The 18,393-nt window shown below is 33.4% G+C and overlaps 3 protein-coding genes across 5 annotated transcripts; 2 read left to right on the top strand and 1 right to left on the bottom strand.

Annotated features, from left to right (window-relative positions):
- Positions 1–1,799: 1,799 nt before the first annotated feature.
- LOC111306107 (F-box/LRR-repeat protein 17-like) lies at positions 1,800–6,240 on the top strand. The gene is made up of 11 exons (XM_022904015.2): positions 1,800–2,489; positions 2,957–3,058; positions 3,687–3,831; positions 3,927–4,111; positions 4,345–4,449; positions 4,566–4,663; positions 4,771–4,991; positions 5,081–5,147; positions 5,243–5,328; positions 5,506–5,604; positions 5,984–6,240. The coding sequence occupies exons 1-11, from the start codon at positions 1,891–1,893 to the stop codon at positions 6,047–6,049; spliced, it is 1,773 nt and encodes a 590-aa protein (XP_022759750.2). The 5' UTR covers positions 1,800–1,890; the 3' UTR covers positions 6,050–6,240.
- Positions 6,241–6,717: 477 nt separating this feature from the next.
- Positions 6,718–11,403, top strand: LOC111305248 (P-loop containing nucleoside triphosphate hydrolases superfamily protein). 3 transcript variants are annotated; one of them, XM_022902595.2, is made up of 13 exons: positions 6,728–6,980; positions 7,120–7,226; positions 7,333–7,376; positions 8,185–8,262; positions 8,835–9,027; positions 9,117–9,147; positions 9,227–9,285; positions 9,496–9,569; positions 10,235–10,321; positions 10,751–10,812; positions 10,924–10,952; positions 11,049–11,137; positions 11,225–11,403. In XM_022902595.2, the coding sequence occupies exons 1-13, from the start codon at positions 6,926–6,928 to the stop codon at positions 11,226–11,228; spliced, it is 912 nt and encodes a 303-aa protein (XP_022758330.2). In that variant the 5' UTR covers positions 6,728–6,925; the 3' UTR covers positions 11,229–11,403. The 3 variants fall into 3 exon arrangements, 2 of the variants coding, with proteins under 2 accessions (XP_022758330.2, XP_089605839.1); XM_089749713.1 differs by having other exon boundaries at positions 6,729–6,980; positions 11,049–11,403; XR_016331001.1 differs by lacking the exons at positions 11,049–11,137; positions 11,225–11,403 and having other exon boundaries at positions 6,718–6,980; positions 10,235–10,365.
- Positions 11,404–12,787: 1,384 nt separating this feature from the next.
- LOC111305249 (auxin-induced protein AUX28-like) lies at positions 12,788–15,795 on the bottom strand. Its single transcript, XM_022902598.2, has 5 exons — positions 15,289–15,795; positions 13,917–14,131; positions 13,666–13,801; positions 13,404–13,465; positions 12,788–13,206 (listed from the first exon to the last, which is right to left on the bottom strand). Exons 1-5 carry the CDS (start codon positions 15,585–15,587, stop codon positions 13,169–13,171), a joined length of 750 nt encoding a protein of 249 aa, XP_022758333.2. The 5' UTR covers positions 15,588–15,795; the 3' UTR covers positions 12,788–13,168.
- Positions 15,796–18,393: the final 2,598 nt, after the last annotated feature.

Raw genomic sequence — 18,393 nt, 5'->3', positions numbered from 1 at the left:
GACGCATAAAAAGGACATTATCACTGTCTTTAAAACGATGATTTGGGTTGGTATTGACATTGGCGATGGAGTCCGAGGTTAGTTCCATAACCCTTGAGACTTGTATATATAATTTCCCATAGTTATTTTTTCTATTTTTTATTCCTGGCTAGCTACTATACTTATTTTCCCACCGCTCTACCCTTTTCTTCTTGGGTCAAATTCATCATTGACCAATTCTTTGTTCTGATAACCCTGAAAGGAAGACACTAAATTAGAATCTTGGTAGGCATATTAATAGCTTATACCCTTAAGTTGTGTTTGGTAAAAAATTTGAAAATGAATAAAGATAGAAATTTTTTTAATCTACTAGTGGGAATAATAAAATTTTCAACTTTATAATTTTATCATTAAATTAATAAATTTCATTATTTTTACTAATTGCACGCAAAAATATTAATGTCATTAATGTTTAATGATGCTAACATTGCTATTTGCTAAAACGATTTAATGTTCGTGTAAAAGCATTTCATTATTGAATTTGATTGATGATATGTTTTGGCTCGACTTGGTGCCGCGTAACTAGTACTCTCAAATTTATGCATGCCAGCAAGGCTTAGTAAGCCAAATGCACGACAATAATTACTTAATTTAATTTGTTTATCCAATCTTATTCGGAACTAAGAAAAGTAATTAGTAATTGACTGAAATTGTTCTTATAACATCAATTTTTTTAAGTGGCGAAATTCGTGAAAATTTAGATGCATGTTGTTTTATTTATACGAGTTAAATATATATAAGATGAAAGATTAAATTTAAATAAAAAAGTAATTAATACATTAATCCAAGCATATTGAATGATATTGTATTTAAAGGATTACATCAACTATAGTTATTATATTATAATTAATCAATTATAATTTAAAATGATGTGAAATTAATCAGAATTTTATATAAAATTCAAATGATATGCACTTGTACTTGAGTGAAATCGAGAGTAGGATGATTTATAAAATACATACTAAGATTATTAGCATCCAAAGCTATATAGTACTAGTATTTTGGATACACATTAAGTACCAGTCTTTGATAAATTTTATCAATTTAAAAATTAAGAGCAGATGCATTGCATGTTTGCATATGTTGACACCAGTTAATGTTTCCATGCAAACAAATCATGAAAATAGACCAATGCATGAAAAAGAAAAATTGGGCGGCAGTGTTATAACGTCATGTTTCCTCCGTCCTCGCCCAACGCGTACGCTTACACATTTATTAGCTGTGTTATTCAAGTGATATTTGCAGTTTTCCACAGCCAATCCTTCTTACCTCTGACAATATATATATTTATATATATATAATTTCAAATAAGTGTTTTAAAATAATTTTTTTTTTATATTAGGATAAGTGATAATGGTAATTAAAACATCATAGTAAATTCTGAAATGTCTTGTTATTATTAAATTTATCCAATTCCAGCAAATAGCTAAATAACTTCCACAACGTGAAATATTTTCGGATGTATAAAAGTTAAAATTGGAAGAAAAAAAAGGCATCGTTTAATCGTCTTTATTTTTACTTCATTATTTAACGATTTCCACTCTGACAGTGCCTCCACCGACCGAGGGAGAGGGTAGAATAGTAATTAAACATCATAAACCACGCTCCTCTTTTTTTTTTTTTTTTTTTTTCTCAGGCTTCGAAATCAGGCGCGAAAACTTGCCATTCTCCCGCCCCTTTCCGACCACCCCCTCCCTCCCTTTATTTTCCACCTCTGTCTTTCACCCAAATCCCCCCCTCCCTCTTTCTCTCTCTCTCTCTCTCTCTCTCTCTCTCTCTCTCTCTCTCTCATTTCAATCATTTTTCATATTTTCATTTTCTTTCTTTCCCTGTTTCCGTTGCTAGACAGCCATGCACCACCCACAGCCCCACATATCTTCATCAGCCTCCGCCGCGTTTGACTTCAAACCAGCCAAACGTCGTGGCAGTTACAACTGTGGCAGATGTGGGCTTCCCAAGAAAGGCCATGTTTGCCTAGTCAGCGGCAGCAGCAGCAGCACCCCTACTTCGTCTTCCACCCCAACAACCACCAGTACCTACTATTCTCCCTCGGCATCCCGTCCTTCTCATCCTCCACCTTCACGTCAGTCCTACTCCCACCTCCGACGTGCACTTTCCTTTGACGACATCGATATCCGCTGCGACTCACCGGAACTAGATTTAGACGGCTACGATTCTCCCCTCCCGGGCACGGATCTGGGTCCGGATAATGAGATAGTCTCCGGTGGGTTACCGGCGGGGTGTTTGTGGGAAATCTTGAGGAGATTGCCGCCGGCGGAACTGTTGGCGGCGGCTAGGGTGTGTAGAGGGTGGAGAGAAACGACGAAGAGACTGTGGAGGGCGGCGGAGGAGCTGAGACTTAGGGTCCCACCTAGGGCTCAGCTCAGGTTCATCGGATCGGTTTTACAGAAATGCCCGAGCCTTGTTAGACTTTCTCTTAAGATGGAAAGGTTCGGGTCTAAACTAATCTTAGACAGATCTAGGGTATTAAGGACTGGATCGGTTGATGCCAATGAAGATCAAGTTAAAATCATGAAATGTGAATTAATCTGGTTATGATAATCAATGAACTGAAATCGAAATTGATCTATAATCAAAACACCACGAGAACTGCAAAACCGTGTTGGATCAAACCACTGTTTCAATAGCGTTCTTTGGGCAACATGCTGATAAAGTCTTCCCATAATTAAGAGCTCAAACTAATGTAATAAGTAACAGCATGGTCGAATTAGCTTTACAACATATATTTTGAACGGACAACTTTGAGATCTTTTTCACTTGGAGATATGTATCCTAACGGCTTATTTGATTGTAAGAATTTGTAACTGGTTTTCTTTGGGGGGTTGGGGGTCAATGATGCTTTTGGACTATTGTTTACCCCTTGTTTTACTGTGTTTTTTTTTCTTGGGTTTTGCAGTGATGTGGATGCAACAATGTTGGCTTGCATTGCGTTTTCTTGCCCTAATTTGGAGTCTATGGAGATTTCTACATCGGATACAGCTGTCAATCGGATCACTGGGTATAATTTATTTTCTTACTTTTTTTTTTTCGTAATTTATTGTTAGATCTTTAAAATGGTATGCCTAGTTGCTCAGTTAATATATTTTGTTACTATTGATTATTGTTTTATTGCTCACCCTTGATTTGTTGTTGGACGAATTTGTTTAGATCTAGCTAATTGGTTGAGATTTATCAGTCTTTTGATCAATAAAATTATTGTAGGGTTTGAGTGACTAAGACTACGAGGTTGAAATGTGCATAGATATTTCTAGTTGAGCAGGCTTGACCAATCTTTTTCTTTCTTTTAATTTGAGATGTGATAACGTAAAAAAGTTATAAAGTTATCTACACCCTGTTGTAGATATCTTGGCCCGAGTCATGTTGGTTTATATTTGTTCCTTATTGTTCTAGAACTCTGTCTCTTCACATTTTAGTTTGTCATGCATAACGTGTTCCGTGCTAAAATTCTTGTTTATGATGGAATCCATATAAATTCTTTTGCCCCTGTTTTGGGTTTTGAACTGTTTGATGGTTAATGTTTTTGTTATATTTTGTCTATCATGTGTAGTTGCATGGTAATTAGTCACAAGTTAACAAATGCCAAATTAATTGATTCTGATTTACTTTTGTTAATTTTTTATGTATAGAGATGAATTGGGTCGTTTTGTTGCTGATAAACGCTGTCTAATGAGCCTTAAGATGGAAGGATGTTCTAATTTAGGGGGCTTTGTCCTCTCTTCATCAAGTCTATCTACACTCTGGCTTTCTGATATTTATTCCCTCTCTAAGACGGTATCATTTTCATCAAGTCATTTGTAGTTTTCTAAGTTTAATTTTTCTAGGCGTTTACGTGAGTTTGCGTTTTTTACATGTGCCTTCTATTGTAGGTTATTAACTGTCCCAGTTTGAAAGAGATGTCCTTGGAGTTTTCTCGCCAAGAAAATGATACTACTGATCTTACTACCATGGTTGATGGTTTGGGAAGAAGTTGTCCAAGGTTGCGAAAAATACACATCGCATCAGTTCGGCTTTCACATGCTGTCGTGCTTTCTCTTACAGCTGCCAACTTGAGGTTTGTTGAATCTTTTGGTCTACAAGTTCATTTTAATCACGTATCATTTATGGATCTATAGACACTGCTTTTCTTTATCAAGAATAATAGTGGTTAAATGGACTTGTTTTCTTTTATTTTCTAGCAATGTCTCATTTCGTTTCAAGGATTTAGCATTGCCTCGTTTTGTTTCTTGGATTTGTTCATTTGGAGGATAAATAATTACTAGTTTGTAACAATTGTCTATTATTCAGGGACTTGCGAATGCTTTCACTTGTTCTTGGCTCAGAAATCACAGATGCATCTGTTGCTGCTATTGTTTCAAGCTATTCAAGATTAGAATTACTTGATCTGAGTGGGTATGTTTCCTCCAGCTCTGATTAATTTATTCATCTATTTGGGTTGTTCTAAATGATTTCTTTTCATCAATTAATCTTCAGCACCATATTTCCTGATGCTTGCCGCTTGGTTTCAGGTCTAGCATCAGTGACAGTGGCATTGGAATGATCTGCAATGTGTTCCAGAGCACGTTGTTAGGACTCCTCCTTGCCCTTTGTCCCAACATCACTTCAAGTAATCTTCATGTCTAAGACACACAAATAGCACTGGCATATATATTACCTTTAATTGTACTATTTCATGTAAACCTATCAATTAATATGTTTGTCTGCATTTCTCAGGCGGAATTCAGTTTGCTACAGCTCAACTACCTCTTCTTGAGCTTATGGATTGTGGGATGACCATATGTGATCCCGATTCCCAGAATTCACCCTGTGATGAAAGTGGCGATAATGAACTTCCAAATGCATTCAACAGTAAACTGCACCTTATGTACCAGAAGCTTATCATCAAACACAGCCGATTAAAAAAACTCAGCTTGTGGGGTTGTTCTGGCTTAGATGTAAGATCTTTTAGTCCTTAATCTTGATTATGTTGCTAGTTTTTTTCTTAATATCCTCTTGTCATTCTTATTTGTGAATCTAAATGCAGGCTTTATGTTTAAACTGTCCGGAACTAAATGATCTTAATCTGAACTCTTGTAAAAACTTGCATCCAGGTATCTATTTGCTTGTTTGAACATTGCCATTTGTTGGTCTGTTGATTGTGCTCCTTTTTTCTTATGATCTACTTAATAATATGTGTTTTCCCCAGAGAGATTGCTACTTCAATGCCCAAGTTTACAAAATGTGCATGCATCAGGATGTCAGGAGTTGTTAATTGGGGCCATTAAAGGCCAGGTAAATACCACTAATTTCTTTAAGTTCCATTTTGTACTTGTTAAATCACACGTGGAGCTTTATCCGATCAATCTGTTTTCTTGTGGGGGGGGGGGGGGGGGGGTTCAAATCAAGTATGCAAATTACAAAGTTTATTGATAGGTTTTACCCTTATTTAATCTCTGAAAACGTTGGCAGGTGAGTAATAACTTAGCTTCTGTGGAAAACCATTTTCCATTTAAGCGTTTGGCTGATGGCTCCAAGAGGGTTCTTGCGCCAAATTTTCTCAGTCAACAGGTATAGTTTTATAGCAGAATTTAGTTAGAAGGAAATTCAGATGGGAATGGACTGTATTTAATACTATTACACCATTATGTGACATTGCTGTACATATGATATGATGTCACTTCTCTTCTGACGTGCCATGTCATTAGAGAATTCAAGCAATGAAATTATTCTGGTCATCCCATTTAAAAAAAAAAAAATCCTCCTTGCATTGCTGGACCCAAACCAATTTTGATGACGGTGAACGCCGCAATTTGACGGATAATTGAAAATTTCTGAACTAAGTCGAGCTTGTGAAAATGGAGGAATCATCATTGCTGATTAATAGATAAGGGGTTTTAAAAAAAAAAAAATACAAAACCTAATGTGAAGTTTTGTTGTATGCATGCAGTCAAGTGATGATGATAAGAAACGGAGGAGGATTGTGGGACGACAATGTACCGTGGTTGTGGACTAGATCCCATTTTTTGTTTGTTACCTGTACCATGCACAACATTTTTATTGTACATCATTGTTTGTTGTCATGTTTCCTATGGTTGTCCTAAACAGTGAACACTCTAATAATTTAGATTTCGTGGTATAAGGCAGTCCCCTCACTGAATTGCCTTTTCCTCCACAAATCAACAAATTTTTTTCTTTCCGAAGTAATTTTGTTGTATAAGAAAATTTTGAACGCCTTGTTGGAGTTTTTATTAACTTTTCATCTTTTAATAAAAGTTCACTTAATGTTTTAACATTAATATATTAATTATAAATATAATTATTTAAAATTGAATTACGCTGGCGAACAGAGATTTTGGAGAAAGAAATCTATTCGGTCGCTTTTTTGTAATTTTGATTTTATTCGATTATAGATGAAGTATTATTTGATTAAAAAAATATAAATTCATATGTCAGGTACATGTTAAAAATATAATAAAAATGTTAAAAAAAGTTAATTTCAATATATTTTTTTGGGGTTTAAGTCAAGTTTGAATTAAGATTTTTATTTTTTAATCAAATGAGTACAGATATTTTCAAATGAAGTTTGGAATTGGGGTTCACCGTCGTAGCCCTAAGGCCTATCTTCATTTTTGTTTTTTAATTTTCCTTTTACAAGGTAAAAAAGTAAGGGGAAATTAGAAGAATTGAATGTTCCTTAACGCCGTTACTTAAACGCGACACGGACGACAGAACGAGAGAAGTCAGCACGACAAAGAGCAGCAGCTTCATCTAATTATTCTTATTAACACGTGTCTCGCTTCCTTTGATTTCTGATAAAAAAAGACGAACGACAGAACAAGAGAAGTCTTGGCTCTCTCTCATTCTCTCCCTCTTTCTGTGTCCGCCGGCGATGGAGATTTCTTTAATTTCCACCAATCCAAGACCCTATTTCTGTTCTTCAACAGGTTTCCCTCCCTTCTTCTCTTTAAATCATATTTGTACTCCCTAATAAGTCATAAATTCCCATCATCCTTTTATATTGATCAACTTGCCCGTTTTTTTAAAGAGCCGGCATCTTCAATGAGTATATTTATAATGCTGCAGAGTCTTTGTTATTCAAGAGAGTTAAGCTTCCTTCATGGAATTCTAGAACTTCACAACCTTTATTAGGTCGGCCATGTTCTCTATTTCACAAGGAGAATTTGTTGAAGGTTAAATTTCTTAATTCTAGCTTTCAATTCTTTGTTATTCCCTCTCTTTCCTCCTCTGTAATTTTGCTTTGGTTTCAGTTTGATAATCAATGTTTTCCTTTTGCAGGTTAAATGTATTCAAAAGAGAGAAATTCCGGTTTTAGAGGCCAGGTATTTTATCTTTAGATATTTGAAAGATGATCTGCACATCTGGGAATCATTGCATGATATTCTTATTCCATTTGTTTAGGGCATGCATCATTGCAATACAATAAAGTTTTTTGCATTGTTGCTGCATTATTAATATCTGTTCTTGTTCAGATTTAAAAAATCTTTCTTCAAAATATTTGGTTATATCAAGATTGTGCTACCTTTACCCACAGTGTATTGCTCTTTCTTTGGTGCTTTTGTCACATGCAGGCAGAAGCAAGTACAGTTGCAGAATCAATTTTTACAGCTTCTCAAGCCACACATTATTCTTTGTTTTGCATATTTTCTGGTACCTTTGATAGAATCTCTATGTGGCTGTGAACCCGAATCTGTTACATAGAAACAGATGATAAGGGTGAAATGTTCTCTTCTATTTGAGAATTAAAGTTTCTGACAATAATGCCATTAGTGTATCATATTGACGATATAGAATCAGCTATGAGAATTTTTCTAATAAAAATTTGACTTCATTGCGTGAAATTAACTTGCTAGACACGGGATAACTGAAATATTTACACTTTCTCCATTGGAGTTTGTATGTGAAATGAATGCTGACATTAGTTAGTTGTTTCCATCTCATCCAAATGTGGATAAGGTGTAAAACAGAAAGTGTTATGCTAATATGTTTACTGATTGTACATCTCTTCTACTTATTGGTGTCATGTGTGCTATCTGGTCTTTGAGCATTTTTACTTGTGTGCTGCTTTATTCTTTTTATCCTTTACTGTTCTCCTTATTTGTGGTAATTTTGCTTCTTTTTTCTTTGAAGTTCCATGGATGAGGTTTTTGATACTTTAGCTGAACGCACTCTTCCCACATCAGCAGAAGCATCAAATCCCAATGCAAAGTAAGCTCTAATTTCTTGAATCTAGGAATAGTTTATGCTTTGCTATCGCAAATGATTGGCCATTGCTGTTTGTTGATGTGGCCTGTTTTTAAGTTGAAGGATATTGCAACCATATTTAAATATTTGTTTAAAAATACTGAATACTTCTAATCCAAATGAAGCAGAAACAGTCCCTTTTATAGTATGGACTCCTATATTCGATTTGTTGCAAAACTTGCATTCATGTTTTCCATTTAGAAAAATGTATGTGTAGAAGTATTGTTTCAAAGAAGTTCAGATTTTATAGATTAGCAGATTCTTTGCTTATAAAATTTCTTTTTGATGATGTACATGCATTTTTGGATGCCCCTCCATCTTTTCACGCTTCCCTACTGCCCCTCCTTGTGGCACTCCCATCTTGCGGGGACAAGAGATTGCACAAGAATAGTTAAGAATCCTATTTTACAAAGTGTTTAACTGACTGTTGGGTTGGCATTCTTGTGAGAAGTGTTGTTTCTTTTATTCTTATCTCAGTTCTCTGCAACTTTTGCTGTGACTCTTCTAATTAAATCTGATGCTTGGAGGTCATGCAGGCATATTGTAGGTTTAACTGGCCCTCCTGGCTCTGGAAAAAGTACTCTAGCTGTTGAAGTTACGCAGCGTGTAAACAAGTTATGGCCTCAAAAGGCTCGATCTTTTGATTCTCAAGTTAAGCCTCCAAATGTCGCTATAGTTATTCCAATGGATGGGTTCCATCTATATCGTTCCCAGCTTGATGCAATGGAGGTTAAGCTTCTTCCATCCATGACTTTTCAGTGTCATAGTTGAAACTTTCTTGGACATTTGTGATTCTAATTAGTGTAACTTCATTTTAGAACCCAGAAGAAGCACATGCCAGAAGGGGAGGTGAACTTTTGTGTTTAACATTCATTCATATTCGACTTTGTTAGAAATTAAATTGATGATCCTTCCATTGATGAATCAGCTCCATGGACTTTTGACCCTATGCTACTGCTTAGTTGTCTGAAGAACCTAAGGAATCAGGTTGGTAGCTATTGGTGCTTTAACTAAACAAACATTTGATTGGCTTGAAACAAAAGTATATGTATAGTTATTTATGTGTCTTTCACTCTTTCTTTGTAACCATGTGGATGAATGGTTGGATATATAGATAATCATAGAGACATATAGATACTTTTTTCATTTGAGTATGTAGTAAATGCAATTTTATTTTAATCAGAATAAATTTCTCAGGGGTCTGTTTATGCACCATCATTTGACCATGGCATTGGAGATCCTATTGAAGATGATATTTTTGTCAGCCTTCAGTAAGTGATTCACATCTTTTATTCTATTCAGATCATAACTCCCTCAATATTGGATAGAGTAAGTGATCCAGAGTAAAATTGTGCTTTTAGAGTTGAAGGAAGCTGGCTGTAAATTTCACATCCTTTCCATTGCTTCTGCAAATGTTATCATCTACCTTGTATATTTTTTTGTTAGTCTGTTATAGATCGTGAAAGTATTGGAAATGTGTATAAGAAGGCATGCATGCATGTTTGTTTGTTATTTGCTTTTCTTTTCATTTTTTTTTTTTGGGTGAGAATTTTTGGGATGCTAAAAATTGATGAAATATGAGATTTAAGCATCTATCTTGACCAATACCCACTTTTGGGTAAAAGGATTAGTTGGACAATGGAGGTAAGTTGGAATTATAATGGCAAATAAAATGACTCTAGCAGGTTTAGTTGAGACAAGGTATTACTCTGATAAAAAGGTAGAGAATTTGTAGTATATCCCAACTTCCCACGTCTCAATGCATGTTGATCTTGTGTAATGTTTATTTGGCTTTTTTGCTCACTTTACTTTGGTTATTTTCATGTTGGGAATGACTTAGTTTCCAAATGTAGTTGCAGGTGTGCAGCAGTCGGTAGGTTGAGTTTTAGTTGATGATTGATCAATAAATAAAACATATTTCTCGTCCTCTTTGCAGGCATAAGGTGGTCATAGTTGAAGGAAATTATTTGTTATTTGAAGGAGGGGTTTGGAAGGAGATATCGTCTATGTTTGATGAGAAGTGGTAAGCATCATGCACTTCCTGCTTATGATTTCTTCTTTTTAATGGTAAGAGCCTACAATTTGATTTTATAATAAATGTTTAAATTTCTAACATTATGGGTTTTCCTTGTGTTTAGACGTCAAATAAAGTTAGATGTGTCTCAAAGTTCAACCTTGAGAACTAGTTTAGTAATCTCTTGCTTTTTATTTTTCTCTTTTTTTTTTTTTTAATTATTGAAAGGTAAGGAGTACATTCATGCTTAAAATTGTTCTCATGTCCTTCAACTCTTCATGCTATTGTGTTTCGATTTTAAACAATGTCTCAGAAGTTGTGTGTTTGCATTAGAATTTATATACTAAATTTCCGCCTTTGAAACAAGCATATGAAAATTCTGTTTTGTTTTCTGCAATGCTGCAATGCCTTTATTCTACATTTGCTTTTCTGTTCAAGGTTCATTGATGTTGACCTTGACACGGCAATGCAACGAGTTCTAAGACGGCATATTGCAACAGGTAAGGATCCTTTTTAATTTTTAAACAGCTACCTAAGTTACATAGTCATTTAAAAAAAAAAAATGGCTGATGCATCATGCATGTTGATATTGTTTCCCTGTTCTATCGCAGGAAAGCACCCTGATGTTGCTCAATGGCGGGTAAGCTAGACTTTAAGTGAGCCGAAAAGTTTTTTTAATTGATTTAAACCTCTAGATAATTCTTTTTATTTTTTCTAATCTTTATTTATCATGCAGATTGACTACAATGATCGACCTAACGCAGAACTTATAATGCCATCAAGCAAAAATGCTGACCTGGTGATCAAGTCTATTGATTTCCAAAGGTAAACGGTAGTTGAATACTTGAATAGGAACCGGATGAAATTTTGCATTGATTGATGGGTGATTTGCATTGTTTTTGTTTGAATCAGATAGAAAGATGGCTTCAATAATACATTTTCTGCGAGAGTGGAAATCTATGTCCTTAATTGGAAGTAAAATCTCTATTTGCTCATTGTTCTTACGGTTTAACGACAGTACATAAAATTAGTATAATATACCAAATCATAGATAAATTCATAGAGCAAAGCAACCGTTTGCTTTTTCCTCATTAATGCTTTGATAAATCGAAGTACGTGATTAACGTTTTCTATTTCTCAGTTGGCTATTGAAAATGAAGGAAAAAATTAGAGAGAACTTCGGTTAAATAGTTTATTTCAAGTTGAAACAGTGGATAGAGTATTTTATTTAGAATTTTTTTTATTACAATACTATAATTAGACAATCACAATAAAAAAGTATATAGAAATTTATCACTTAAAAATATGGATTTTATATAATTTTTAATGAATCCTATGTATTATTAAATTATAATTGATTAATTATATTATAATAATTATATTATTGAAATGAAAATGTTCCCGGGAATATTGTGCTTGTTCGGCTTTTTATAATGGGCCTCCTGTCGGTCTGTGTGGATTATACATTGAAATTGAATTTTGTGGATGTGCTCCATCAGGAGAAAAGTTTTTTTTTTTTTTGGTTGAAGTAAAAGATGACTAGGGCGGATTTAGGTGGGACTGAAGTCTTAAAAAATGGAGTATTTTTATTAGTAAAAGACTCAAAATTTGAGTGATTCTTGTGTCTGGCCCTCGCTAAAATCTCCCCCAAAAAAAAAAAAGAATTATTAGAAATAAATCCAAAATTTTTTATTTTTTTTACTTCACTAAATGTAAATTTGGAAATAAACCCATCACTTTTACGTCCATTATTAATTATTAAGTTTCAAATCACCTATATCCAATCTAATATTGTGAGACAACAAAAAAATATGGATAAATGATAATGATGGAGTTATCACTATTAATTATTTATTTAAAATTTAAAATATTTTTTATGTGGCACCTACCCTTTTTCTTCTCCCATAGAAATGCATGGAATTGAGCAAAGGTTTCAGATCCAAGATACTATCAGAGACAAAGACAGGCCAGTTGGTAATAATAATTAAAAAAATTTATTATTACTACAGGCAGGGCCAGGGCAGCAATTGCCACGACTTTCGCCAAATTCCAACCATTCGTGCCAGTGCCGCCAACAGCAGGGACCACTTCCCCACCCATTAAGCCCTGACTCACAGTCACAGGTCAAAACCATCTCCCTGTCTGCATGCCCATTGCTTCGTTCACACTCGGACAGGCAACTGTTTTTTCCCCTTCCCTGTGCTTTCCCATTTATTAACTTGATTTCCCTTTTCTTATTTCAACCATTCAACTAAAGAATAAACGTCCTATTCTACTTCTTGCATTGGACAGACAACAATCTTTTTCATTTAAAAATGAAATAAAAACACAAACACAGATCAGCTGACCTAAACAAATGGGCGTGAATAAATGCCCACATGATCTTGTTCCCTTCCCATTACGAAATTTTACTACTCTCAGTGTACATAATAATAATAATAATAATTGAAGGAACAAAAAATGAAACACAACAAATAATTATAAGTACAAATAGATACATATTATTTATAGTGAGAAGTGTTTTTTCAAGTAAGCAAGCCATAATTGATAGTAGCAAATTAGAGACAAGCAAAAGACGACAGGCCAAGTTCTTCCGACGACATACAGTAATATTCATTATTCGTTTTGTCCATAACAAATACTGATGAAGTAGTACTGGTACTTTATATCTCACATATTAACTTTATTTATATATCAACTGTTCTTAACACAAAAACACCCAAATAATAATAATAATAATAAAGTCAACCTGCTCAATCCATCTGCTCGCTTTGCTTTTATCGATCATTTGTTTTTGACATCTGCAGCGACTACAAAGATCAAAGGAGCAGGCTGCGCTATTAACGGCTACATCCTTCAGCTTCTGTTCTTGCATTTCTCCATGGCTCTTGGTGCTGAAATACATTATCATTTTTTAGTCAAAATATTTAATTAATAGATGAAAAATAATTAATAATGAAGAAGTTGATTTCCTTAATATATATATACACTTTGAGGAAGGTGCTTAATTAATAATTAAATAAAATTAGCAAAAGGGTTGAAAGTAGATTTTCTTCTTCTAACTTGCATGGGAATATATATATATACTAACCAAGTCCAATTGCCTCGGTTCCTTTCATTATGCGCAACCTCTTGCATGATTCAACAAACATCCTGATTCAAGAAAAAAAACATGTATATTAAAAGATTTTGATCCTTTTTTATCTATATATTGAAGAATTAGTTTTGTTTCATTTATATATGTAAATTTTGTGGAAGTTCTTAAGATCTTTTTCTCCAATTAATTTAAAAGCTCCAAATTAGTCCAAAGACTAATAGGGATGAGATGTAGGCGGAGATGAACAAGTACATACTCCCAAGGGACATCACCAACAAGCATCCAGTCACCATCCTTGTCCTCATAGGTAGGAACATAGTCAGAGTCATTAAGGAGATCCATAAGCTTGCTCTCATTCATGAAATCCTTCATTCCTTGGGATCCACAATTTCCTTCATTATTCAACAACAATTAATACTACTATGTCAATTAGAAAATGTCAAATGCAATCATAATTAAAAAGAAAAAAAAGTCACTACGATGGAATGTTGTTCAATATATACGTACCAATGGTGAAAGAACCGAACATTTTGGCTAAAGCATCAGAGAGATCCTGGTAACTATTGTACATCCTCAAGTCCACTTTGCGAAGGTAAGGTGCACCGTCCATGCTCACCTTCACAAAGGCGGCCTTCTCACTACTCTCCTCGCTGCTACCCTTTCGGGTGGCTAACACGTTCTTTCGGAATGACCGGACTGGTGGCCAACCCACAACTTGAGCTCTAAAATCATATATTACATGAATTTTGATTATTCAATTTTACATTTCCAGCGCTAAGAAGAATTTCATCATCAAATCAGATTATAAGGTTAGAAACAAGTGAAAATAAGCAAATCGATTTAAAATATTGGGGGAAGATTTAATTCTACAATATATATTCTTTGATGAGTTATTAACAAAGATAAATCTACATGGGTTGATGAAATCTTATTATACACCTTACTTTATTGTTATATGTGTATTTTTTGTATAAAAGAGATTACGGTTTGAAGATAAAGAAAAATATTATAGATATTAACATTTAAATTTTAAACCTGTTAGATGTTAATTTTTAAGTGTGATCATATGAATCAATATATTTAAGTTCTGAATTTCTCTATATGTATACTTTTAAATTAAAGTAATTAAACTTTGGTTTTGAGTTTATGTATCTTAATTTTTTTGTATTCCATTCTGTCAATAATGGAGCTGTAATCCATTACAATTGTTATTTATGTCAGTTGCGTATTTAATTTACAAATTGGGACTAATTAATTTAGCAAGCTTTCAACATATACAAGTTTGGAAAATATATAAAAAAGAAAAAATCATAAAAAATAGTTTTCTTTATACTAATTTTGCATGTAGTACTAGCTAGTTGACAATTAGGAGAGCCTATTCCTCAAAAAGATAAAAGAAAAAAAAAAAAAAAAGGAGAGCCTATAGTAGAAAGAGGGATGTATGGTATAATTCCCTATTAATTGTTCTTAAAAAATATTACTATTCCCAGGGAATTCAATAGATAAGAATCATTTTAAACTACATCTCTCTTTCTTTTTTCTTCTATATATATGTATCTCATTCGAAATGAAAAAAATAAAAATAAAAGAAAACATAGATATAAATTTGTCTAAGCTTCACAATGATATATATATATATATATATATATTTCAAAGATCCAAAGTCCTTCGTAACTAACATAATTGACATCAAAAGGGTAATTGTGGAAACTACTCTGTCTCCCTTCTCTCATGTAAAATATGCTTAACTTTAAGTAACTAATAACCCTAATCATCCCATAATTATGCACTAACATATTTCCCAAGAAAATAAAGTAATAAATGAAAAAACCCAAACAAGATTTTTTTCTTTTTTAAAAAAAACAAGGATGCAACGTACTTGGCAGGAGGCTTAGCAGGATCAGTAGCACAAGGGAGAAGATTCTTCTCCTTGTGCAAAACTTTCACCTTCTCATCGTTTGCATCCATCCCAGAGCTTTCTTTCGAGGAAAGGTTGAGCTTCAAATCAACAGTCTCGGAGAAGCCTCTCTTCCTCACGACCTCACCTTCACCTGATCCTCCTCCTCCAGGTAACCCTAGCCTTAGCTCAGTCTCTGCAAACCCCATTTTTGCCTTCTCGCAACCTCCAACATGATTTAATCCTCCTCCTTTCATCCCCATCTTTAGCCCGACTTCCATAGCTTTCCTCTCGCTCTCTCTCTTTCTAATTGCTTTTGTTGTAGCTTTGGCTTCGTGGTTTTTGAGTTGGGTTTGGTGCTTTGAGCTAAAAGTGAAGAAAAACGAAGTTTGTAATAAAAAAAGTGGGTTTGAGATTATGGAGAGTACTAGTAAGAATAATAGCGACGTTGGCGGAAGAGGAGACTGTTGGGGCTTTGGAGGATACTAATATACGGACAGCTGCACTGTCGATTTATACTTTTGATAAACTGATTGTGGACACGTGGCAGAACCTGTGATCTGGATTATCCTATCTTGTTGGGACAGGTGACGACAAGTTGAGGTTAGCATCCTATGATTGTGTTACTTGTGTGTGGAGAGAGAAAGAAAGAGATAGTAGACAACCCTCGTTGGTTGCTCTCCCCATTTTAACCAGGGTTTGGCCCGCCCTCCCCTTATTCAATTTTCCAATTCTTTTAAACAATAATTCCCTTAATTGAGAATTGAGGGATGAGAGTAGTTTTTCAATCATAAGTAGAAAAAGATTCTCCCATCTATACATATAATAAGTGAGTAAAAGCTTTACTAAAATAAAGAAAAATTCATTCAACTAATAACTCAATTATAAGAGTACTAATTACTAATTAAGAAAGCTTGCCATTATTATATATCATGATCTACTTCTTCCTCTTGCTCATTAATGTAATCTTATTCATTAGTTTTCATGAAGAATAGGAACAAACAATTTCGTTTTCCTTTTTCTTTTTTATATAATGATCTTCTACTTCATTAATGCCTATATAATTGAATTTTACATATAAAAGAGTAATAAGAAAAAGCAAAATTGGTTATCATTAAATTTATAGATGTATGTTCAACTTACAAATTAATAACTATTAATCTCGGATTTATCTTTTTATTTAAAGAAATTCATTCGAAAATCAAATGAATTAACGAGGCATGGGGGATTATAATAGAATTGGGACTTAAAGGAAACTTGAGCATTTATTATTTGGACCGTATTCGCCTTACAATATTGTAAGTTGAAGATAAATAAATGTCAAAGATAATTGATTAGTATAACTTATACAAATGCATAAATGCAATATAATATATGTTTTATACACATAATTTTTTGGTTTTATTTTAGAAAAAGTAAATATCTTGTGTTCCCCAGTCTCAACCGAGTTTTCATGCGTATAATTTATGAGGTTTTTCAAATGTTACACTCCAAATACAACACCATTTGATATCCTACATATAGTACAGATATAGCAAAATAATTAGTGCTTAGAAAGCTGGCAAGAAAAGCATATGTTGGGGCTGTGGCTTTAAGTAGACTGCCTTCCATAAGGAAATGCCGGCGCAAGAGGAGAAAACACGAGCAACAATTTGACAGGCCACGATAACTGGACGTTGCTATGGCATGCACAAGAAGGATTCTTTGGTTCATTTCCATCTGTAATGTCAGCTGGTGTTGGTCCATATATATATATATATATATCTCAAATTGCATGTACACATGGAAGCCACGATCCCATTGAATAAATCTCACCCCCACCATTGTAGAGAGTAGCATATGGAAAGTTTGAACGACAGTAGGATTTTTTTTTTTTCAGTTTGATCAATCAGCAATTGGAACTACAGACTACAGTTGTTATCTTACCATAATTACCGAGACAATAGTCATGAAAACGCAAAAATGGATAAAAATGTTTTGTGATTTTAATCAAAACACCAAGACGTTAAAGTATATAGTAATTAAAATTTGTTCTAATAATTAAATTATAAACAGTAATTATATTCTTCAGTTCTTTTATCATATATGTCTTCTACTTCAAAAATAATCAAAACGCCAAGCTTATGTAAATATATATGCCTTCGTTTCATTTTCTTTATCTTTTTTTTTTAAATGTTCTAAAACAAAGTTTTTTTTTTCTTCATTTTTGAAAACTTTTTTCCAAATAATTCATTTTTTATAATACTCTTAATTTTTTATACTTGAAATTGATTTTTCAAAAATTTTTACTTTTTATAACAAAAAGAATGATAAAGTAATACTATAATAAAAAAAAAAACTTGTCTTTATAATATTCATACATAAAAGTCAAATCTTCAATATTCTTAATACACGTGAAAGAAGCTGAATGAATATTATACTAGTATTTAAGAAAATATAATATGTTAACATTAGTGCATTACATTGTTACTTTTTAACGTGTCTCAAATCTTAAACCCTAAGATGATGGTAAGTATGCCTTCCAACTTAAAAAAACAAAAATAAAAATCTTGATTAGTCCAAGAAAAGAAGTAAAAGTTATAGTAACCCATATATGTAATTGTTTTTATCTCTCTAGATAATAAGAAAAGTTCCATCTTTTTGAATCATCAGCATCACCTTTTTCTATCAGAATCACCTTTTCGACCTTTTCCATCATTATTATTATTATTAGGGGAATCCTTTTTGTCGTTAATTAATTGAAGTTAGTTTTGATAATCTCCTTTTAAGACCATAATATGTACACACCGTTATGTTATAAATGCTCGTTGAAATTACTTACTATATTATTTTTTAATGTTTTTAAAATATTTCTTTTACTTAATATGCTATTTTTATCAAATTCAAAAGAAAAAATAAATATTATCCTTAACATATTCCTACTGCTAATATCTAAGTAGCATCTATGCTTGCTATGATTTCATGGTTGAAACGAAGGAGGAAAAGTTCCAAATAGAATAAGGTTAGTGGTTTTATTTTGATTATTATTGTTTTTTAATCTCGACGGTTGGCTGAGAAAGTGGGACCCAAGTGTAAGAAGGGGCATGT

Source organism: Durio zibethinus, chromosome 21 (assembly GCF_047325235.1).
Source record: "Durio zibethinus cultivar Kanyao isolate XHJ-2024 chromosome 21, ASM4732523v1, whole genome shotgun sequence".
NCBI lineage: Eukaryota > Viridiplantae > Streptophyta > Magnoliopsida > Malvales > Malvaceae > Durio > Durio zibethinus.
The sequence above is the reverse complement of the archived record's forward strand: the minus strand, read 5'-3'. Positions and strand labels throughout refer to the sequence as shown.